This window comes from Bos grunniens, chromosome X (genome assembly GCF_055505025.1).
Source record: "Bos grunniens cultivar Pamir isolate PY7600 chromosome X, Bosgru_T2T1.0, whole genome shotgun sequence".
NCBI lineage: Eukaryota > Metazoa > Chordata > Mammalia > Artiodactyla > Bovidae > Bos > Bos grunniens.
Genome location: NC_141194.1, coordinates 86,309,489 through 86,333,967, shown reverse-complemented (window position 1 = coordinate 86,333,967; position 24,479 = coordinate 86,309,489). Strand labels below are relative to the sequence as shown.

General features: G+C 43.8%; 1 protein-coding gene across 1 annotated transcript in view; it reads right to left on the bottom strand.

Moving 5' to 3' along the window:
* Positions 1-24,479, bottom strand: part of GUCY2F (guanylate cyclase 2F, retinal) — a 93,185-nt gene that overhangs the window by 3,073 nt on the left and 65,633 nt on the right. Inside the window, exons 10-16 of the mRNA XM_086386650.1 lie at positions 23,216-23,365; positions 19,938-20,086; positions 16,821-16,984; positions 15,843-16,035; positions 11,412-11,586; positions 7,383-7,481; positions 4,172-4,266 (exon numbers count right to left, since the gene is read on the bottom strand). Of these exons, the coding sequence (XP_086242776.1) occupies positions 4,172-4,266; positions 7,383-7,481; positions 11,412-11,586; positions 15,843-16,035; positions 16,821-16,984; positions 19,938-20,086; positions 23,216-23,365 (1,025 nt within the window). The remainder of the gene's footprint in view (positions 1-4,171; positions 4,267-7,382; positions 7,482-11,411; positions 11,587-15,842; positions 16,036-16,820; positions 16,985-19,937; positions 20,087-23,215; positions 23,366-24,479) is intronic.

Below are 24,479 nucleotides of genomic sequence, written 5' to 3'. Positions count from 1 at the left end.
GAGAGACTGGGGAAACAAGTAAGCAACAACTAAAGCCTAAAGCGAACTCTTTGACTCAGCATCAATCCCTAGGCAGTCCCAGAGATCTCCCAAATAATAGCACCTTCCTTTGGCCCGACACTTTAAAGACATCTCCTGTCTTATTTAATCCTCATAAAAACTCGGAAAACAGGTTTATTATTAACTTCATTCTGCAAATGGGGCCCTTGTTTATGATTATAAAATGACTTGGCATAGGTGGGACTTTGATCCCAACTCTGCTAGACTATAAACTTTATTTATTTTTTACTATGATTTTCTATATTTTATTGAGGTGGAATTAACACATAACATAGTGAAGAACAGGGAAGCCAAGTTTGCTGCAGTCCATGGGGTCACAAAGAGCGACTGAGCGACTGAACAACAAACAATTATGTTAGTTTCAGGATCACAACATAAGTCTAGTTAACACGTAGACTCCAAAGTTTAAATGTTCTTCCCTCTCCACTGTATAGCTTTTCCCACACACTGGAGTCAAGGGGCAGGTCTAGCGACCAAAAAGCAACTGTTGGTAATTTTAAAGCTTGTGATTAATGAGCTTCCTGATAACCACAGGTCAGAAGAGGCCTCTATGTTGAGAAATGGAAGCACAGGGAAGATGAAGTTACTTGTTCAATGTCACACACTGAGTCATCGATGGGACAAGAATTACAGACCAGACCTTCTGACCATCATGACTCTGTCAGTGCAACTTCATTACTTCTTAGCTCAATTGCTGGTGTGTAAATGTCCACCTCTGGCAAAGACAACAGAAACCACCTGAGAACAACCATTTGGGAAAATCTTTTTAGAATGTAAATCTACCTGAGACACCCTGGCAAAAGCATGTGATAAGCCTAGACATATACAAAGTCTCAGCAAGGAGCTTCAAACTTGTCAGAAAAATGATAAGTGAAGCAGAACTCATTCATGTAAGAGAAGAGGTAATAAGATGATTTATCACCAGGCTACTTGGAGAAAAATACTGCAAAAAAACAGAAATAGCCAGTTAAGCACTGATGATTTTTGTGCCAGTGTGGTAGCTCAGCTGGTAAAGAATCTGCCTGCAATGCAGGAGACCCTGGTTTGATTCCTGGGTCAGAAATATCCCCTGGAGAAGTGATAGGCTACCCACTCCAGTATTCCTAGGCTTCCCTGGTGGCTCAGACAATTAAGAATCTGCCTGCAATGCGGGAGACCTGGGTTCGATCTCTGAGTTGGGAGGATCCCCTGGAGGAGGGCATGGCAACCCACTCCAGTATTCTTGCCTGGAGAATCCCCATGGACAGAGGATCCTGGTAGGCTACAGTTCATGGGGTCGCAAAGAGTTGGACACGACTGAGCAACTAAGCACAATACAAGAGGGGGTTGGAGTGGACAGTGGGACAACTTCCTAGACAGCATGAGCTTCTCATCTCTCAATGTGTCTTCTAAGCTTCCTTATTTTGGTGTCTCTCTTTGTACCCCTCACCCACCCAATTACTCAACTGCTCTGTGTTTTCTTCTCTCAGCCAATCCAACCCACATCTTTGATCCCACTAAGAGAAACAACGTAAAGCGTCATCACTCCAATGGAGAGGGGATGGGGTTGGCGGGGGAGAGTGTTGTTGATGATGGATCCAAGCCTTGAGCTTAAGAGAAGAGGCTCTGATGGAGGAATTTTAAGCATCAGCCAGCTGGAAGGAGAGGATGTTTTTGGCCATCAACTTTGAAATCATACCTGGCTCCCCATCAAATGTGGTCCTTCTGAGCCATGTACTAGAGCAATTCATGCTTTCCAGCAGCACAGAGTGGATGAGGGGTGGAAATGTTGAAACAGAGTTTCTGAAGTATGCTGAAATATATTGCATATCCTCAAGGGACAAGGAATCCTCTGTCCCCCAGTCCCTACTAGGTGATAGTCAATATCTTTCCCTGGTGGGGAGGTGGAGGCTCAGAGACAGAAAATATCTCCCCTCTTCTTCCTTCCTTCCTTTGGGTCTTACTTCCCATCCTTATCTTTCTTCTCACTGGCCCTTCCTTTCCCCTGGGGCACTCTCACTTCTTCTCTCTCAGTATCTCCCTCTCAATCTCTCTTCCTCAGGAAGCCCCTGATAACCCAATAACCAAGGCCTGATGTGGCTGGCCTTAGGGGGCAGCCTCTCGCTGCCTCTTCCTCCACATTCCCTGGGATAGGGGAAACTATGAAGTTGCAAAGGGCCCTTTTGAAGTAGTCCTGCTTTTGTCTATGAACCACCCAAAGTTGTGATTACTCCTAACCAGTATGGGGGGAGGCGATAAAAATTGGCGGGGGGGAGGCGGTGAAGGCATATTTTTCCTTTTCAGTTGCATAAAGTGGCACCTCTTCAGTCCTTAAGTTCTCTCTTAAATGAGGGAATTTGTGTCTAGTAACATAGGGAGGCAAGCACTTCAGGAAACCAAGCCACCTTTGTCCTCCTCTGCCGAGAAATGACCAAATATATAGAGGGATCACAAAAGCCTTGGGTGACTTGATTAATTTCCCATGTAATATTGCCACCCCATCATATCTTTGTGTTCTCTGCAGAGGTGGGAAAGAAACCTCTGTCCCCTAATAAGTGATCCATTCCCCCTGCTAGAAGACATTAAGGAAGGGACAATCTAGGATTAGCCATAGAAGGAACTAACTGATCAACTATAATCAGGCCTTTCAATCTTTGACTTCTGAAATTCCTTTATATGTAAATTGCAACTATCTAGGGAAGGCATACCACTGACAGAAACAAATTACGCATCACTCAGTGCCCAGATTTTGCTTTGCCGGAGATTTGGGCTTCCTTGATGGCTCAGACAGTAAAGAATCTGCCTGCAATGAGGGAGACCTGGGTTCGATCCCTGGGTTGGGAAGATCCCCTGGGAGGAAGGAATGGCAACCCACTCCAGTATTCTTGCTTGGAGAATCCCCATGGACAGAGGAGCCTGTTAGGCTATAGTCCCTGGGGTCACAAAGAGTCAGACATGACTGAGCAACTAAACACAGAGAATAATCACTGAGAAAACAATTTTCATGCACAATAGTAACATAGAAAGACTACTAGGGCTTCCCTGGTAGCTCAGTGGAAAAGAATTTGCCTGCCAGTGCAGGAGACATGGGTTCGATCTCTGGTCTGGGAAGATCCCACAAGCAGAAGGGCAACTAAGGCCATGTACCACAACTATTGAGCCTGTGTTCTAGAGCTGGGGAGCCTCAACTACTGACCCCACATGCCCTAGACCCCATGCTACACAAGAGGAGCCACTGAAATGAAAAGCCCACATGCTGCAATGAAGAGTAGCCCCAACTCGCCACAACTAGAGAAAGTGACAAAGACCTAGCACAGACAAAAATAAATAAATAAACATTGTTATTAATGAAGGAGAAGTCAGGCTTCCTGGGTTATGGCTTGACTCTGCCTATCAATTGACTATGTAACCCTGATCAAATTATTTTACCATTTTGGGCCTTGGCTCTTCATCTGAAATTTGAAGGAGTTAAATGATCAAATCTCTAGAGTCTCTTACAGTTGGGACCACCTGGGGCCCTAGGGCCATCCAGAGGAAGATGAAAAGAATCCAGTGGAAATGGTGAAAAAGAAAAAGAGATATTAGTCTAATCCTGAATCCTAGATCAAGTGATAGTCCTCACAAAGAAAAGGTGCTGTTTGTCTTTCATCAGAACTGGCTTCATTCTTCTTGGTCCTTGGGGAAATAGATAAAGCTTCTCTGTACACAGGGGATCAATGTTGTGGATGAAAAATGCAAAAGGAGGGCCACCAAGCCAATGGACAGAAAATCCAAACTCTCCAGTAGTGTAGTTTATTGAACAACACCTGGCACTGCCAGATATTAAATGAGATGGAAGTTAGACAATGTAAATAATACTGCAAAATTCTGGGCAATTTTTTAAGAGAGAAAAATGCAACTCACAGTCTGAAAAATGCAGAGGGAATTTTAACGATACTTCTCACTGCAGCCATATTTTAAAGAGATGAAAACTGAGGCAAAGGGAATGATCTTTGCAGAACCACACATGGAATTGAGAATTCTGCCTGAATTACAGCTCTGACACCCAGATAAACTCTTTCAGCAGACCATGACCTCTCCAGAAGCAGGTGTGTCCAAGTGGTTTGACTCAGAAAACAAAAGGACATTATACCTTGAGCTCTGTTCTTCCTCGAAGCTCCACTTCATAGCCTTCACCCAGGGTTCGAAGAATTGTCACTGTGCTATGACTGACATGAATGCGATAAGCTGTAAAAGCAAGAGAGGCATGACTTTGGGTCCTTTCAGGTAAAATCAGTGAGAGGATATTAATGTCATAAATGCTCCCACTTCTAAATGGACGAGACCCTAAGCAAATTCCCTGAGAGAGAGAGTACGCTTTAGTTAGGGTTTCACAGGAGGAGGTAAGGGGAAGGAATGGTCTTCCTCACCAGGCCCAAATAAAGCATTAGCTATAGCACCTATCAGCCTCCTAGACACTATCTCAGATTAAAGACCATGCAATAGAAATGATTGAGATGAAGAAAACAGCAACCACTACTTGCCCTCAGCTGAAACGTTACCTCCTCTGAGGGGAGTTACAGTCTCACAGGCTGCTGCTGGGGCTGAACCCTCAAGGTTGGCATATCATACTTAAGAGACAAAAGGGTATCTTTTCCATACACATCCATCCAACTACCTTTCAACACTGCTGTACTTAAAATGAGACATCAATGAGAAATGTCCCAAGACCTCTGCCAGCATTGTGTGGTGACTACATCCATAGCTGTCTTTTTGGCAGATGCCTCTAGCTGTGTACACACATGAATGAATGATTTTCCAACTAATACCAACTTAGGATAAGAGACTGGGGAACTATGACTACAACGTCTGTTCAGAAATTAAGTGTAATTCTTTGGTGAAGAGCAATCATTTAACTGAGGTAGGATCCTTAACTGTCCTGAAAACTGTCTTCCCATGAAGTAAGATCTTGTTCAGGCTGAGTAGTCAATAAAAGTCCAAGACAGTTCAACACACACCTGAGACAAGTATTGAGGCTGGCCAAAAAGTTCGTTCAGGTCTTTGCATAAGATCTAGTGGAAAACTTATCGGCTAACTTAATAATTCTTTTTCTTTCATTTATTATTTTTTGTTGGAATATAATTGATTTACAATGTTCCCAATAATTCCTTTATAATCTGAGTACAATCCGAGTAGCATGGCATGAGTGAAAAGAACCGCGAGAAATTTCTGCTGTCTTCTTCAATGACTTTCCTTCTCTTGACAGCTCAGTATTGTCATTTGTGTCTTCATCACTACTTCATGGCCATCCCCAAACCTCCACTCCAAATGGTTCTTAAAAGTCACCTAGTGTGTCCCTAGCTAGCACTATGTGTGACATTCCACTAGCATCTAGTCATGAGGGAATATCTCAATAGAATAATCCTACTGATGGGGAACACACAGTTCAACACAGAAAGATAGCTGATTCCAACCACCATCCAGTCATGTGGCAAGGAAGATCACTCCAGGGCTGGGTCACTACTCACTTCCATTTCAGAATCAGTAGATTCAACTGAGCATAAAAGAGGTGTTGATGAAACTGATTTTTTTTTAAATAGACCTATGATGCGTCCTAATCTCATATCCAACACGAACTTAGAAGCTACCTCTTTACAGGTCTTCAGTCAGGAGTAGCACTTAATGTCATGTTTCAGTCACAGTCATTAGCTTCCAGAAAAGCACTCTAACCAGTTTCTGTAGTACAGGGACTACATATGTATACTTCTCTATATCCCTCACAATGCCTTCCTTACAGAGTCAGTGCTTCATATACATCTGCTGTGCATGATTCATTCCATTTTCTACTTCCCATCTGATCACTGGACAAGGTGCTGACTGAATCTGAAAATCTACTTTCCACTCTCAATTCTGTATTTCCAACATGAAATGTGTGGAGCTTCCCTAGTGCAGACCAGAATATGACTTCACTGTTCTACAGGCTTACATCAGTCCAGCGTACTGTGCCAGTTTCACTTCCTCCTGGGTTGCACTTCCAGAGCAAAGTTACATGCATGCAGCAGTTCCTGGATGACTACTCCCATGGCCTCTGCCATGTCTGCGACATTTGAAGACTTTGCCAGATGTCAGAAAATTTATTCTGACAACAGCTTCTAAGTTCCGTGCTGCCTCCTTTATCATGGCTGCACGGGCTAGATTGACTAAGACTGGACCTATTGTACAAGTCTGTTTCGGCACATGAGTGATGAGACGTGGGGTCAGACAGGGCACCACCCACTGTGATATAGGCTACCGTATCATCAGGGACTAGGTTGCATACACTGCTGAAGTTTGAGAAGAGCTTGTCTTGCTTAGTAGCTGTCAGAGCCAGGGCTGCTAAGGGCTTAAGTGATTTTTTCTAATATGTAATCCATGAAAACTGTATATAAAATCTATTGTTGTCTCTGTTTTTTTATACTAGCTTGAATAAATCACTTTGTCTAACTATGATATAGGTAAAGCACATTGTGATTCTGACATTGCCTTAGGAGTGATAGGAAATAAACAAGAAAGTGTTGCCAGCCACAGACAAATAGCATAATGGTTTGTATAGTTTTCTTCTCAAAGCAATGGGGGAGAAATGGCATCTTTGATACCATACCTGGTTTGATAGAAGCTAAGAGTTTTATATACAGGCAAGTTGAAATTATTTCAGAATTCTAAGCTCCTCAGATTTAAGCATTATTGCTAGCTAAATTGAGGCTGCTTTGATGAAGCCAGAACTCCTGGGGTCCTAACTAGTTCAAAAGAGGACTAAAGCAGGAAACATCAGCTGGTTGGGAGGTAGTTGACTCTGGGTGTGTCTCTACAAACTAGTTGAAAAAACAATGTTGATGTATGGCAAAACCAATACAATATTGTAAAGTAATTAGCCTCCAATTAAAATAAATAAATTTAAATTAAAAATTAAAAAAAAAAAAACTCAACATTCAGAAAACTAAAAAAAAAAAAAAAGTCAATGCCTTTCCTGTTTCTTTTTTCAATATGATGCCCACAAACCCACCAGGCTGACCAATTTTTTCCTTTACCCAAAGGATTTTGTTGTTGTTGTTTTGATCAAATTTCTGGCTGTTTCAGTGTCACCTAGCTACAGCTTAATTTCTAAAACAAGAAAGGTACATGCTCAGTCCAACATCACCCCCTACTGGTTTGCCATTAGAGACAAAAACCTGTGTGTTACATCCCCTTAAGATTCTCAAATTACCTTTTAATAATTCTTTGAAACATTCAAACATCTCTCTGCTTTGTTTCCCCTCTCTTGAGGAAGAATCACTTTCCCAGTAGCAGGAGATTACCATCCCATTCATCCCTCTAGAGGTACTCACGTAACCCTGTTGATTCCATCCGAGAAGCTGTGTTCACAGTATCTCCAAACAAGCAGTATCTGGGCATAGTGAGGCCCACCACTCCAGCAACAACCGGCCCTATAGAGGAACGCAGGTAATCAGGATTATAGTCAACAGGTATGACTCCAATGCTAATAGAGGGACACTGCCAAGGGAATGAATGTAGCTACATGAAAGAATAAGGTTGCCAGTAAATAGCTCTGGGACTCTGAAGGAAGTCTTTTGGTGAGTAATGCATTCTTTGCCCTACAAGAAAACAAATTCATGACAATGCAGAAATGATTACCCTTCTGATTGATGCCTTTGTTCCAAGTAACAGTTACACCCAAGATGCTTATATCTGTCAGTAGGGACAACCAAGCATTAAACCCAATCAGGAAAGCCTGGGCAGGGATTCAGGATCCAAGCATGTTTGTTTCAAGGGAAAAATGTGAGTCTTTATTGTGCCTTAGGGTTGGAAGGAGGTATCCAGGGGGCTATCTGTCTCCCAAATTGTGTCTATAAAGAGAATTATTGCTAAGACAGTTGGAAAATCTGAAAAGAAGTATAGTTGACATTCAATCATTTGTGTTAGGAGCATGGAAAGTGAAAAGTGAAGTCACTCAGTCGTGTCCGACTCTGCGACCCCGTGGACTGTAGCCTACCAAGCTCCTCCATCCATGGGATTCTTCAGGCAAGAATACTGGAGTGGGTTGCCATTTCCTTCTCCAGAAGGGTAGTATATACAGACAATCTGAGAATATTTTCTATTTGCCCTAAGAATGGTTTTTGCTTTTACATTTTAATACAACCATGCTAAGTGTTCAGAGAATGAACATTACTTGAAAGAAATTTCAGCAACCATACTGAAAATCTAGTTCAAAAAGATCTAGAAATGTCTCCAACTTCACCTTTCTGGTCTCTGTTCTAAGTGAAAATTGTTCAGCATTATCTTTTTGCTGTTTCCTGAGTTAGAGAAGGCTTCCCTGGTCGCTCAGATGGTAAAGAATCTGCCTGCAATTCGAGAGACCTGGGTTGGGAAGATCCCCTGGAGGAGGGCATGGCAACTCACTCCATTATTCTTGCCTGGAGAATCCACATGGACAGAGGAGCCTGGCGGGCTAAGTCCATGGGGTCCCATAGAGTCGGACACAACTGAGCAACTAAGCATGCACACACAAAATAATTATTTTTGCTCTAAAAAATTCCTTCTGAACATTCATTTGTAAGAATAAAAGTTAAAAAGAAAACTACAAAAGTTATGTTTCGTATTATAATTCATGTCTCACCCATTAAGAAGCATTCACTGAGCACCGAACTAGGCACCAAGGGGAATAAAAAAGAAATGTATCATATAGCCTCAGTTCTGTAGGAATTTAGAGCTTAATTGAAGAGAGGAGACTACCAAACCAGAAGCAATTAAGCAACAATCCAAGACAATATATGGTTGAGGCAAGATAAATGGTACAGGCAGAAGTGCTCTAATAGTTTAGAAAATAGGAGAGGGGTTGCTTATTAAGGCTTGGTTCAGTCCAAAAAGATCCAATGGAGAAGGTAGGATTTGATTTAGATCTTGATGAGTGAGTTGGATTTGAGTAGGAGAAAAGGGACAAAAATCAAAGGTTTGTGGTTGGGCTCGAGTTTGGAATTTTGGGAAGCTCTTATAGAAAGCAGTCTGCTTAGTTCAGGTGCCTGGGGAGAAACTAGAGACAAGATTGGCTATTGGGTTGTACAAGATGGTGGACCTTGAACCACTAGAGAATTTTGAGCAGGGAATTACATAATGAAATTTCTTTTTCTTTTTTTCTCGCATCAGTGTATAGAATGCACTGAAAGGGGAGAAAGTAAAACCAGGGAAAACAGTTAAGTGACTATTACAGTAACTCAAGCACAAAGTTGTAAGTACTGGAAAGGAGGTGATGATAGAGGGCAAAAAGGAGTAATAAAAGAGAGACATTAGGGAAGGAGAACCAACAGACATGTTGACTGGCTGATTGACAACCATGAGAAAATTAGCATGTGGGCCTGGGAACTTATGCTGGTTTGTGGGAAAAGATGACTTGAAGTTTTAGAAATGCAAGATTTGAAGTAATGGTAAATCATCCAAGAAGAGTTGTGCCAAGGGGAGTTGTTGATGTGAAACTGAAGCAGCAATGAGAGACGAAGGCTCCTGTTTAAAAGAAAAGTAATGAAAATCACCTATATGCTAAGCATTTGGGATATAAACATGAGTAAGATCTGGTGCCTGCCATCAAGGAGCTTATAGTATAATAAGCTAGCAAGCAAAGACAGATTGTGATGATAACTATGAAAAGGATGGACAGAAAGAAGCAAGAGTGGAAGCAAGAAGATACTATGGCAGTGATCCAGGCAAGAGATGCTGGTGGCCTAGACTTGAGTAGTGAGAGACAAGAAGAGACAAGACAGAATCAAGAAATATTGAAAAGGTAAAATGGAAATATTGAATGTAAATATTGAAAAGGTAAGACTTAGTAATTGGCTAAATGGTGAAGATCAGGGTGAGGGCAGAGCCAAGGAGGATGACTCTCAAGACGAACTGGAATAACTAGGTGAATGGTAGTGACACCAACTTAAATAGAAAATAAATACAGGAAGAAGAGATCATTTATATGGGTAGAAATCACTCTGTTTTGGATGTGTTGGTCTGATGTCTGTGTGGAACATTCAAATGGAAATGTCAGCAGTAAGTCTGATATACAGGGCTGAAGCTTAAGGAAGAAGACAGGTGTTGAAGTTGTAGAGTTGAAAGTCATCAGTACACAAGTGGTAGTTAAACCACAGATATGGATGAGATCACCCAGAAGAGCACAGTAGGGGAGAGAAACAGTGGATGAAGGACAGAACCCTGGAGCATATCAATATAGATAAAGACAGAAGGCTTCCCAGGTGGCACAGTGGTAAAGAATCTGCCTGCCAATGCAGAAGTACAAAGGATGCAGGTTGGATCCCTGGATGCAGAAGATCCCCTGGAGAAGGAAATGGCAACCCAGTCCAGTATTCTTGTCTGGAATATTCCATGGACAGAGGAGCCTGGCGGGCTACAGTCCCTGGGGTTGCAAAGAGTCGGACACAACTGAGCATGCACACAGACAAAGACAGATGAGATTATCAGACAATGGTAGAAAATGAAAGCCAGTTTGGAGTGAGTTGAGAAATGAATTTGAGGTTAGGACATACAGAGAGCAAGGAGATCACAGCTCGGAGCTTTGCAGAAAATGTGGGAGCAGTTAGAGAGCAGGGATTGCTAAGGGAGCCAGTAAATGAAATGGACAAGAAGCATTCAGAGAGTGAAGAGCAGGTCATAAAAGCCAATTGTGGGGGGGGGGGTGCTGAATTGTCAAGAATACCAAGTGCTGCAGAGATAGGGGCAGACTAGGACTGGGAAAAGTGATGAGGGCTGAAGCCAGATGGCAAAGGGGCTAAAGAGGGAGTGGACAGTGAAGAAATGGTGTGATAAACGTCAATCATCCTTCTACAAAATTTGGTAGGAAAGGGATGAAAATGATGGGAGAAGAAAAGGGGGCTAGAAGAGCAAAGATAAACAGGAGGTGAGTAGAAGCTAGTAGATGAGAGACCTGAGTAGATACCTGGGAATGTATAAAGACAGATGGAAAGGGTACAATGAGGGGCATCCTGAAGATGTTCAAGCAAGTGAGGAGGAAGGTGGGAGAATAAATACTCCAGGAGTTGAGACTTCAACGAATTAAAGGAACGATCCTTTAAATACTACATACGCAGGCTGGTCTTGTATCATAAACACAGAGATGTTGGCTCTAACAAGAAAGGTGGACTGGAAAGGTTTGGTACTTAGAACAAGAGCTGCTGCCCACTGGGGTAGGGCAGGTGCTGGAAGGAGAGGAAATGGGGAGACGAAAAGGAATGATGCAGCACTAGACACCTGGATAATCCAGCTGCCAATAATCAGGGAAGAGCTACCCTCTTCCTTCTGTTTCCAACCTTCCCTTGAAGTGCATAATGTTTTCTCCCACTTTAGCTGCTGGTTGTTACCTGAGTGCAGGCCTATTCGAATCCGGACCGGCACCTCTGGCATGTGCCGCATCTTGAAGGTACCCACAGAGCTGAGGATGTCTAGGGACATGTTTGCAATCTCAGCTGCATGCCTCATACCATTCCTCTTTGGGAGGCCTGAGGCCACCATGTAAGCATCTCCAATAGTCTCTACCTGGAAATCAGGGGAAATAGAATTAGCAAGTAAATAATGTGTGTGTCTGTGTGTGTGTGTGTGTGTGAGCATGCATATATGAGTGCACGTGTGACCTTTCATACAGTTAAAGGGTATGATGGACGCTAAGTGTTCTTCTTGTAAAGTGAGGAAGTCAGAAAGAGACTCTCAGTGTTTCACAGGCCTGGCTGCACAGTAGAATCACTTAAGAAACTTCATTTTAAAACATACTGATGTTTAAGTCTTACACCCATAGATTCTACAGTTACTTCTCAGGTTCCTGTCTGGCCCTAGTGAACTATCTGGCTCCAAATAATTCCTGGGGCAAGGGAAAGGGGAAATTTATGGGACTGTCCATGGATATTCACTGGGGAGCACCCTTGGAGAAGGTGCTTTCCCAGAAAGCATTTCTCTAGACCATTTGGGGTCAAAGAGCTAGGGTAGCTTTAAGGCAAATATAGGGAAAAGGAAAGGAAGGAAGTGAAACAGTCTGTTCCTTCTGCTTTACTTTGCTAATATGACAGTTTTGCAGCTTCCTCGGGTGTGAGAACTGTCTTCTCCCACCAGCTCCCTGTCCTAGCACTACCTCTCTAAGGAGCAGCAGTACTAGCCCTCCACTGCTTTGCAGGTGGCAGTTAGAGCTGGACACCCGTGAATAAAGGTGACTCTGTGATCCTCATCTTCCCCACAGAAGTGTATCCACTCTTTCTAGTGACTAGTGAGGTGAAGCTTTGCAAGTAAATCCAAAAGATAAGTAAGCTGAAGGGACGTCTATGAAATGTGCCAGTCAGACTCTGCTAGTACAAGTTTCCATTCAGTTAAAACTTTATATTCTCCTAGATTCCCTTAAAAACTAGGAATAAAACTACCATATGACCCAGCAATCCCACTACTAAGCATATACCCTGAGGAAAACAAAACTGAAAAAGACACATGTACCCCAGTGTTCACTGCAGCACTATTTACAATAGCTAGAACATGGAAGCAACCTAGATGCCCATCGACAGATGAGTGGATAAAGAAGCTGTGGTACACATATACAATGGACTATTACTCAGTCATAAAAAGGAACACATTTAAGTCAGTTCTAGTAAGGCAGATCAACCTAGAGCCTATTGCACAGAGTGAAGTAAGTCAGAAAGAAAAACAAATATCATATCTTGACATATATATCTATGGAATCTAGAAAGAAGGCACTGATGAGCCTACTTGCAGGGCAGCAATGGAGACGCAGGCATAGAGAACAGACTTGTGGACACACGGCGGGCAGGAGAGGGTGGGGCAAATGGAGAGAGCAACATGGAAACATACACACTAACATATGGCAAATAGATAGCCAATGGGAATTTGCTGTATGACTCAGGGAACTTAACCCAGGGTTCTTTAACAACCTAGAGGGGTGGGATGGGGTGGGAGGTGGGAGGGAGGTTCAAGAGGGAGGGGACATAAGTATACTTATGGCTGATTCATGTTGATGTGTGGCAGAAACCAACACAATGTTGTAAAGCAATTATCCTTTAATTAAAATGAATAATTTTTCTTAAATGGCCCCAAAAATCTATGTTCTCCTAAATAACTGCACTCACAGGGCGCCATGGTTAAGAGCATGAAATTCTGAAGTCACACAGCCTTGTTTAGAATCCCAGATGCACATTTTACAAACTGTGTGGCCGTAGTCACATAACTTTTCCACTCTGTGCTTTAGTATCCTTATCTGTAAAATAGGGATAATGAGAGCACCCACCTCATAGAGTGTTTTAAGGACAAAATAACTTAATAAATGTCAAAGCAATTAAAACCTGCCTGGGGGATGATAAGTGCCAGCCATTACCATCATCATCATCACCATCATCATCATCATAGCCAAACTGACATGTCTTGAAATAAACCATAGGACTGTGCCTATGACTCAGTTCCAGATAAAATTTAGTACTTGGCAATAGGCTCCACATTATGACTTTCTATAGTGATCTTTTGCACCTATGGGGCTTTGTACCTCAGGATACTTCCATTCAGGGCCTCTCTTACCTGATACAATTTGAGAAAAGGATTCATGCACTCAGATAAATAAGCATGCCTGTTCACACAGAAGAAGGCAATGGTACAATGCAAATACTATATGTACGGGAGGGAGAAACTCACTGGCTGGCTATTATCATTGACTGGTGGTTGATCCTTCAGCTTTACCGAGTCAGTCACCCAGGAGACCCCACGGATATGGATGAGAAAATTAGAAGGACAGGGAACATGGGTGCTTCTTGGCCTTGGTGTGACACTGATGTGGGGAATATGGGTTGCATAAACCAGAATAAGGACACAGAAAGGGTAGATGAGGCATAGAAAAGGTCTGGTTAAGATGGGGTGGTAGTAGGAACTGAAACTGAGAACAAATCACCAACTTCATGATTCTGCAGCAGCCTTCTCATTCCACTTCAGATTATCAAGTGCCAGGGGAGGTGATTCCAATTTTATAGGTAAAGAAAATGAAAACACAAACGGATTTGGTGATCCGCCACTGGTTCAATTTTTATTTCCTCTGTACTGTGTTGTTTTTATTAAAAAGGACTGAATACTTAGATGTAATTTTTGGATTCATATAGCCCTACTCTGTCCTGAAAACAGCCTGCTACCTTCCTATTGCAGCCATGAAGTATCAAAATACCTAACAGCCTCATTCCCAAGACCCCCAACAATTGTCTGAACAATATCAGCTGGATTGATTAAACTCGTGGCTGTGTTACTGCCCACACTGAATCATCTTTGATTTTAATTTCAACTGAATTAGCTTTCAGTGATTTGTTTTTCTCTTCAGGCTGCTTGAATTCAACAAGACGGGTAGTCTGATTCCATGGATTTTTCCTGCACCATGGTTTCCATGTGTGCTTCTTGATTAGTTTGCAGCTTCTGCTGATTGACAGGCATGATGCCTGTTTCTGAGCCCTATTTAGGCAGCTTGGCCTAGCCCTGAGGCTCTCTACTTAACCTGAAAGAGCCCTGTCTAATCTGAGATAGACACACTGCCCTGTGTGTGATTTGAGAATTGGAACCTTTCAGGCTACTGTGAAGGATCCAATGAATGGAGCTACTCAATCTCCAGCTTCAGCTGGTTTCCTGGGACAGAGGAGCTGTCTAAAGTGTGGGATGCCTGGGGCATCTTTTTCCATCACTAAAACAAATTTCGATGTTGCAGACAACATGGACATGTTCCTACACTGCTATGAGATTTTTAGTCATTTTTCTGCCTAGAGACAGGGCAACACATACAATCAAGGGGAAAGAAGCATGGCACCGAAATGAGTGAATATAGTCATCTGTTCTCCACTCATCTTCTGCCACCTTTGATAGAAAGAGTGGAAAGTGACATGCTGGAGGGATCAGGGCAAGTGGGAGCAGCAGGTTGCTGCTGCTGATAAATCGCTTCAGTCGTGTCCAACTCTGTGTGACCCCAGAGACGGCAGCCCACCAGGCTCCACCGTCCCTGGGATTCTCCAGGCAAGAACACTGGAGTGGGTTGCCATTTCCTTCTCCAATGCATGAAAGTGAAAAGTGAAAGTGAAGTCGTTCAGTCTTGTCCGACTCTTAGCGACCTCATGGACTGTAGCCCACCAGGCTCCTCCTTCCATGGGATTTTCTAGGCAAGAGTACTGGAGTGGGGTGCCATTGCCTTCTCTGGGGAGCAGCAGGTTACAACCTCACAATTAGTCACTTCTTGAGACCTCAGACCACTAGGTGGGCTTTAGGTTACTCTGTAGCAATCCCAGAGAGCCTCAGGTCCAAAGTCGAGTTTCCTCCTGTATAAAAACAGTACCTAAAGGAGGGAACCAAATTTTAACACCATGTATTATATACACACAAATTTTCCCAAGATGAACTTAGTCATCAACTATGGGCCAAACACTATCACTTCTGTATGCCCTTCCGTGCCTGCCCTGTGGGTACTTGGAAACTGAAGAACAATAATACTTTTTGGTCTCAACCTCTTCTTAGTCCCAGTTCTAGAAAACAGCTCAAGAGAAATCTGACCAGCAATCTCTTGCCATGTTGAGCTTGTTATTTTGAAAAATGTGACATTATATGAATTTTATTTGGCCTTCGTTTTCAAAGGGAGACCAATGGAAGTGTATACTATTTAAATTTTAATTCCTAAATAACAGCATTTGATACAATTGCATCCTTCCTTCAATTTTGGAGTACACACAGGTGGGCCTCATATCAAAATTGCTCTCTGGAACATATTGTCTTGCTAAGTGACGTACCTTGTAGACATCATGACTGCCAATGATGGCATCAAAGAGGGTGTACAGGTCATTGAGAAGATCCACCACCTCAATGGGCTCACTCATGGCTGAGATGGTAGTGAAGCCCACAATGTCGCTGAAGTACAAGGTGACCAAGTCAAAGCCCTCCGGTTCGACTGTGCAGCCCTTTTTGAGAGATTCAGCAACTGATCTGAAAAGCAGACACAGACATTCCTCAGAGGACACAGGCTTCCCTCCAGGCCACATCTGCTAGAACACAATTTCTCCAAAATTCACTGCCATGTAGGTAAGAAGGAAGAAAATGTCACTGGGATGCAAACACCCATTCTTTTGTTTATTTTACAAACAGATATTGAGTGCTTACAATGTGCCAGGCAATGTGCCAGGTGCTGGAATACATCATTGAGCAGAGTCCTGGTTTGTTCCTTTGTGGACTTTTTCCAACTCTCTATCCTTCTTTCTCTGCTTCCCCCGACCCACCCACTCCACCCTACCTGGGGGCACAAAATGTTCCCAGGAGGTTGCCTTTGCAGGAAACTAACTTCCCTGATTATCTCCTAGCAGATCATGATAAGGGGACTTGAAAAATTTGGAAACGGTAGCAACACATAAGGCTCTCACTCTAAGGAAGGAAAAGCCTAGAAAAACAACCCAGCTACTTCCCTCTAGGAGCTCAAAAAACTGTCTCCTTTTAATTGGTCAACTTCCAGGCAAAGTCATGAAGTGACAAATAGAAAAACCAAGGCATCAAAAATGTAAATGACTAGCATGATCCACAAGAAGTGGAAAATTAGGAAGTGTGCTCTGCTCCCTGGGTTTTCCAATTCTTTGATTTGAAGGTGTGACTCAAACCTACTGGGAGTAGAGAGGGTACAGGACACAGGGAGGGAGCAGTTAGCTGATGAGCACTTTTTTTTTCTATTTTTAATAGAACACAGTTACAAGCATTCACACTCCTCAGGTGTTCACACATACGGTGGGAGCATCTGTGTTAGGAGCTTTTCCGTTTTCTGTTTTTCAATTTCCAGCTCTTCAGTTCGCTCCTGGATCAAATCTTCCAAGTTGCTAGAATATTGCTCCAGCATCCGAAGCATAGAGTCAATAATATTAGTCTTCTTCCCTTTATTGAAAGTTTTAAACTGGAAGTAAAGCAGAAAGAGAGCCAGAGAATCCTTACTCCTTAAGCTTAGAGGTGGTGGAGCAAGACCCTTTATCACCCTTCCTCTAAAACGCCAGGGCAAGAGAGGTAAAGCCAGGTATAAATAGGAAAAGTCACTTCTCACTCTTTTGTCACCCTGGCCCATTCACAAGGCTCTTTTTCCCTGAGTAGTTCTTCCGCTACCCTTCTGGTTCTTTCAAGTCTAAGCAAAGGTGCTCTCTGGTCAGTATCCTTCAGTTCTGAGATGCTAACACTTTGAAGCAGTAGCCACTTCAAAGGCAAGAGGATTTGGTCTGGAGCTCAGGCTAGTCGTGAAGTGGGATAAGAGAAAAAGGAGGGCTCTTTTACTCTTCTAGATCATCAACCTACAAAACTATACTTGTCTTCTAATGCCACCATGTTACCAGTTCTTGGTCAGCTGGAGGTTCCTTGACCTCTTAAATGTGACCCAAGATATACATTTTTTTTTCTATATTTGTTAGTCGCCCAGTCATGTTTGACTCTTTGTGATCCCATGGATTGTAGCCCTGCAGGCTCCTCTGTCTATGGAATTCTCCAGGCAAGAAGGCTGGAGTGGGTTGCCATTTCCTTCTCGAGGGGATCTTCCCGACCCAGGGATCGATCCCAGGGCTCCTGCATTGCAGGCAGATTCCTTACCATCTGAGCCACCAGGAAAGCCTGGTAAGATCTACATGGTAAGATCTATCCTTATTTCTTACCATGGGGCCCAAGAATAACGGTGTCTCCTAACACTTGGCCTTCATGTCCGGGTCATGTAGAAATTCAACTGGTCTTGCCCCTGATCCTTTAGAGGTGGCTGCATGCCACAGATCTGCAATATGCCCTCCCTGGACCCTGTTCATCTACAGGGACAAGGAGCTTGTCATAACATTGGTTCAGTTCAGTCACTCAATCGTGTCTGACTCTTTGCAATCCCATGGACTGCAGCACATCAGGCTTCCCTGTCCATCACCAACTCCTGGAGCTTGCTCAAATTCACATCCATTGAGTGGGTGAAGCCATCCAACCATCTCATCCTCTGTCATCCCCTTCTCCTCCTGCCTTCAATCTTCATGAAGGGTAGCCCCTTCTTACTGCTATAAAAGCAGGCAAAAGGCTGGGTTGACACCAAGAGAAGACTGGTGGTAATTCTGCTCAACAAATACCTAGGAATCTGTCCCAATGAACCCTTTTATACACATAAGGGTTCACACGTGTTCTACGTAGCACTCAATGCCCCAAGGCTAACACTATGAGCTTCCTTCTGAGCCTGGTCTGCATCTACCTGTCCACCGAGGTCCTGTTGGTAATCACAGGAGCCAACTCAGATGCTTTGGTGCTCAGATGCTCAGTAGTGTCTGACTCCATGTGACCCCATGGACTGTAGTGCGCCAGGCTCCTCTGTCCATGGGATTCTCCAGGCAGGAAGACTGGAGTGGGTTGCTGTGCCCCCTACAGGGGATCTTTCCAATTCCCCTATTGCCTAACCCAGGGAGCCTCCTCCTCTTCCCATTTCAGTTGGTTTAGCTGCAGGGATTGGGGAGGCATTTCAGTGAGGGCAGCCCCAAGCCATCCTGTTTGAAAGTCATATGATGTGCACTCCTTCTATCTATCATCGGCCTTTCTGCTGCCTTCTGAAATAACATCTCTAGCATCAACACCAGGGTGAATGCTTTTCTTCCTGCCTCATGGTAAGTTTTCAGAAATTTGACCTCCATAGTTCTGTGCCTTTTCCCTACTACTACTGAACACCTGTTTGAGTGTCCTCAAGAGACTCAGTCAGGCTAATGGAGGCATTCTGAGACGGGGACATGGATGACTTAATATTCAGAGCCCCCCAGGCTTTCAATCCAAGTCTTTCTGTTTTCCACCTCAGATACCTGCCACTCACTGAGCATCTCAGTGCGGTACACCACCCAGGTTCAAAAGCCTCTCCGCCGCTGCTGACACAGCACTCCCTCAGTTTCGGTATCCTTTCATTTGAACAAAGCCCTCAAGTGCATGCTCTGACATAGGAACCGCACCCTAGCAGGGCTCCCTTAGCAGGGCTCTCTCTCCGCTCCTCATTTTCCCTGTTGAATCCTGAATGCTAGGGAGTCAAGCTCTTTAGAAACTCAGTATCTTAAGGAGGGAACTTATCACTTTTCATGTACTTTATTGCCTCAAGTAGGGCTTCCCAGGTGGCTAAATGGTAAAGAATTCGCCTGCCAATGCAGGAGACACAGGCTTGATCCCTGCATAGGTCCCCTGGAGAAGCAAATGGCAACCCACTCCAGTATTCTTGACTGGGAAGTTCCATGGATAGAGGAGCCTGGCAGGTGACAGTCCATGGGGTCGCAAAGAGTCAGACATGACTGAGCACACAGGGCTTATTGCCTCAAGTAGTTCCCTAGGAACCAAAGGAATCTCCTGCTTTTGTACTCCATATTTGCACTTCCTTCCATCTTGAAAACCCTTTCAAACTCCTCATATTTTTCCATACCCTCCAAAAACAATCTGGCTTCACTTAAACGAGATACACATCAGAGTTCTCTGGAGTTTCCAAAGCAAACAGGGCTCTATGAGGGTCCCCATTTATTCCAGGATCCACCTACTCCTTCTACTAATGGTCTCAATGACATTGCCTTGCAAATGCTTAGTGGTTCAAGTTCATCTTTGAAAGGTCAGTTAGGTCAGATTGTGGATGGTATGGAGCAGAGGTTCAGATATAGGAGAGACCAAAACGAATCCTAATTCTCTTGGGGGATGTACTGGAGATGATCCAGCACCAAAGGGCCTTCAAATAGCCAGTTCCGTGCTTCATCCCCATGACGAATGCCTTCTTCTCTTGCAAGAGGGTCCTTCCACAGTATAATGAGAACCCAAGAAGTTCGTTTTGGTAGGCTGGCTTCAGGATGGCTTCTGGGCAGTGCTAAGCTTCACAGAGTCCTTACCTGGTTAAATATTTCATCAAATGTTGGTCGTTGTTCTGCAGCCTCAGCCCAGCACTGCTTCATCAGCTGGAGACATTCTGGGGGTGCATGCTCAGGAGGAACCACTGGTCTGTACACTGGAGGAGGCTTCTTAATTCTTTCTATGATTTCTGTTAGGAAGCAAAAAAAAATGGTCTACAAATTGGGAAAGTACCGAGATTTGGTAAAGATAATTGAGTTTTAAACAAGAATGACGTTGGGCAAGAGAAACCACAAAAAGGCCATCTATTTCACTTTCTCCTTAGGTGGCCTGAATATAAATTATATCTGAGCAAAGGCTATATCAATCAGTTGAGAAAGGGAGTGAGAAACTATTAATAATTAACTGAGGTATTTGGTATCATTTAAGCAGGCTTCCCTGGTGGCTCAGTGATAAAGAATCTGCCTGCCAATGCAGGAGATGCAGGTTTGATCCCTGGGTCGGGAAGATCCCTTGGAGGAGGAAATGGCAACTCATTCCAGTATTTTTGCCTGGGATAGCCCATGGACATAGGGCCCTGGTGGCCTACATTCCATGGGGTCGCAAAGACATGACTTAATGACTAAACAACAACAAAAATCATTTAAGCACAGCTTTGTTCTGCTTCTGCTATATATTATTTATGTTTTTATTGAGATATACTTGATTTACAATGTTGTGTTAATTTCTGGTATATATCATAATTATATATGAAAGTGTTAGTCCCTCAGTTGTCTGACTCTTTGTGACCCCATGGACTGTAGCCCACCAGACTCCTCTGTCCATGGAATTCTTCAGGCAAGATATTGGAGTGGGTTGCCATTCCCTTCTCCAGGGTATCTTCCTGACACAGGGATCAAATCCACAGAGATCAAATCTCCTGCACTGGCAGGCAGATTCTTTACCACTGAGCCACCAGGGAAGCCTGTGCTATACAGTAGGACCTTGTTATTTATCCATTGCTTCAATGATCTGGCTCCTTTCACCCACCCCCAAATATCTAAGCCTTTCAATCCCCACAGTAGACCCAATGAGCCCCCACTGAAGGCCCAGGTTATGGGCCCTGCCTGGTCTCTAGGGGAAGGGAATTAAGATCACCATTAAATCATTCAGGGCCTCATTGGGATCCTCCTGGCTGCTAGCACTTGACTTCCACTCTGAGTGGAACATTTACTATGTATCAGACTTTGCATGGTCTCTCTGCTTCCAGCCTAGCCTTCTCCAAACCATTCTGAAAACATGAATTTGGCCATGTCGTTTTTTTGCTTGAAATCTCTTTATGGATTTTTATTACCCACAGAATAAAATCCAAGCCCTGACTATCTCTTCAGCTCATTTCTTATCCCTAGTCCCCTCTTCACACCCTTGACTCTCACATCCTCATCATGAACCAAACCTTGCTGGCACCACCAGCGTGTCTTTCCTACCTTTGCCTTGGCTAAAACCCTCCAGCAGTATGGCTTTATACTACATAAGAAGTATCACCTAGCCTTCATGAAAGAATTTCAGTTGTTGCCTCTGCTCCTTGTAACATGACACCTTCTGCTCTGCTAACTCAGGCTGGCCCATATGGTGATGGTTTCTCCTTCATATCTCTCACCCTGGCCCCAGTGCAATAAATTCCATGGAAATTGACCCTATGAAGTACAACTTCCCCACCCAACTCACTAGTACAGGGAGTCTCTTTCTCAGAATACCATCAAGTTCCCTTGTCCCTGTGTCAGAATACTGACAAGTGAACTAGGTCACCTCTGTCCTTAGGCCCAGCATGGTTCATGTCCTTGAGGAGCTCACAGTTCAATTGGAAAGATAAACAAGGACCAGTGATATAAGTGCTCTAGCAGGCATACGTACAGGAGAGCACAGAAGGGACATCCATCCCACACTTAAAAGGTCAGAGAAGGTTTCCCAATGAAGGTGACATGAGTTGAATGAGACAAGGTGGGGAGAAGGCACAGGCAACACATGTGGAGGCACCAAGGTGGGAGAGATGGTGGTGATTTCAAGGCACTGCCAGTCACATAGCTTAGCTGGAGTATGAAGAATGATAGAAGATAAGCCTAGAGACGCAGCTAGGGACCAGATTGTGCGTCTTATGTGAGGAGACTGGGCTTCATTTAACTTGTGATGAGGAACTGTTGGGGAGGGGGTTTAAGTAGAAATAAAGCTTTGAGTGGGGCAAAACACTACTAAGTATTTTAGGTTTGGTTTGATTTTGCATTTTTAAAATCTTGTATTTTGAAATACATTTAGACTTCCAGAAAATTTGTAAAAAACTAAAAGTACAATAATTGCCTATATCTCCTTTACTCAGCTTCCCCCTAATGTTAGCAACTTATAAAATCACAGTACAGAGGAAGTTAATATCAGTACAATGCTTATTACTAATCTAGAGTCTTTATTTGAATTTCATTATTTTCCCCCTAATATCCTTTTTTTGGTTTCACAACCCAATTCAACATCCGTATCATATTTCATTGTTCTGTCTCAGTCTCCTCCAGTTTGTGATGGTTCCCCATTCTTTCCTTGTCTTTCATGACTTTGATACTTCTGATGAGTACTGGCCAGTCAGAATGCCTCTCAGTTGGGCTATGTCTGATGTTTTCTCATGGTAAGACTGAGGTTATGCATTTGGGGGCAAGAAGACCACAAGGGTGGTACTGTGCCCTTCTCAGTGCATTATGGCAGGGGAGACATGATGTTGATATTCCTTGATCACTTGGTTAAAGCAGTGTCAGCAGGGTCCTCCACTAATAAACTTACTATTTTTCCATTCCTAATTACTTAATATCTCGTCAGTTCATACTTTTAGAATATGTCAGCATCCTGTTTCCCCTCAAACTTTTGCCTGGTAGCCAAAGATTCTGATGGGAGATAAGGATGAAAGACTATTGCAGGTCACAAGGAAACGGGAGGATTCTGACATCCAGGAGCATCATGGAGGGGGCACTGAAATCTCTGGCAGGGGGTATCTGAAAGGAATGGTAGGGGGCTGCTAAAAAAAAAAAAAAAGCTAACATAGAAGTCCTGTGGGCTCTTGGCTTATGTCATAGTTCAGAAAAGGACCAGCTTCTCGGGTGGGGGGAATTCCTTCCAAATGCCTAAAGCGTTCTGGCTCCAAGTGCCACCTGCGCACAGCACAGGCTGCTTGCAGACCAGCAGGCAGTTAGCACAGACACAGGATTGTGTTCACTCTTTTGGCAAATCACAACAGCCTAGGTTGGCCTGACGACCTGGATCATGGTGGGGTCCTGGTACCTTTTTCACATCTCCTGCTTACCTTTGGCAGGCAGATCCATCATGCAGAATGGGGTGCCCCGGACCATCACTTCCTGCATGATGATGGCAAAGCTATAGACGTCTCCTGCAAAAGAACGTAACCTGCTGCCCCTCGGGGCTCTCAACAGTTCAGGGGCTGTCCACAGCAACTCTGAAAAGAAAGCACTGTGTAATGAATCCAGGGAGAATTAACTGACAGCATTTGCAATGCCCTCAAGGGCTCCAAGGATGCTGTTTTATTGACTGCTTTATATTTTTATTAAGACAGACTGGCATGCTAGTGCTGCCCTCCCGCCCCCAGGGTCTGAATCTATGAATCTAGGAATTACTCACAGCAAAAGCATACTACTTTCCCCACCCCAGGAGCATACAGGCAGACACAGCAGAGGTGTGGGGAAGGGCACAGAAGCTCGAAATAGAAAAACTATCTGGTGCTGGCTTTCTTGCTCTGTTGAGCCTGCAAGTAGCAGTTGGCCAGCTGCCAGGGAAAGGCGAATACACTGCCAGACTGGTTGCCATGGATTTGCTGTGTGCTGAGATCTACATGTGTCTGGTAATTTGAATGTGCTGGGGCTAGGGGATTCACAAGTTGATTTCTCCAGGTCTTAACTGAAGATTAGAAGATCCCCAAGCCTCCTCTGTTCCTTGCAGAGCAAAAGCATGCAGCAATTCGTTCAACTCAGTTCCACAATTATTTACTGAGGACTTACTATGTATGAGGCACTGTGCTAGGGATGGGGCAGTGGCAGAGATGAATTAGACCTTGCCTTTGCCCTTGCAGAGTTCACAGACCAGTTGGCAAGACACACATGTGTACCCCTAACTACAATACAACAGAGATGGTGATGTGGGCCACTGTATAGTGTATGCATAGTCACTCAGTCATATCTGACTCTTTGTGACCCCATGGGCTATAGCCCATCAGGCTCAGCTGTCCACAGGATTTCCCAGGCAAGAATACTGGAGTTGGTTGCCATTTCCTTTTCCAAGGGATCTTCCTAACCCAGGGATTGAACCCATGTCTCCTGTGGCTCCTGCATTGGCAGGCAGATTCTTTACCACTGAGCCACCTGGGAAGCTCTATAATGTAAGGAAGGAAATCTATTAAAAGCCAATATTAAGCACCCATTAAAAAAATATAATCTCTGCAGGTGATGCTAGTGGTAAAGAACCTGACTACCAATGCAGGAGTTATGAGACTCAGGTTTGATCCCTGGGTCAGAAAGATCCCTTGGAGGGCATGGCAATCCACCTCCTATATTCTT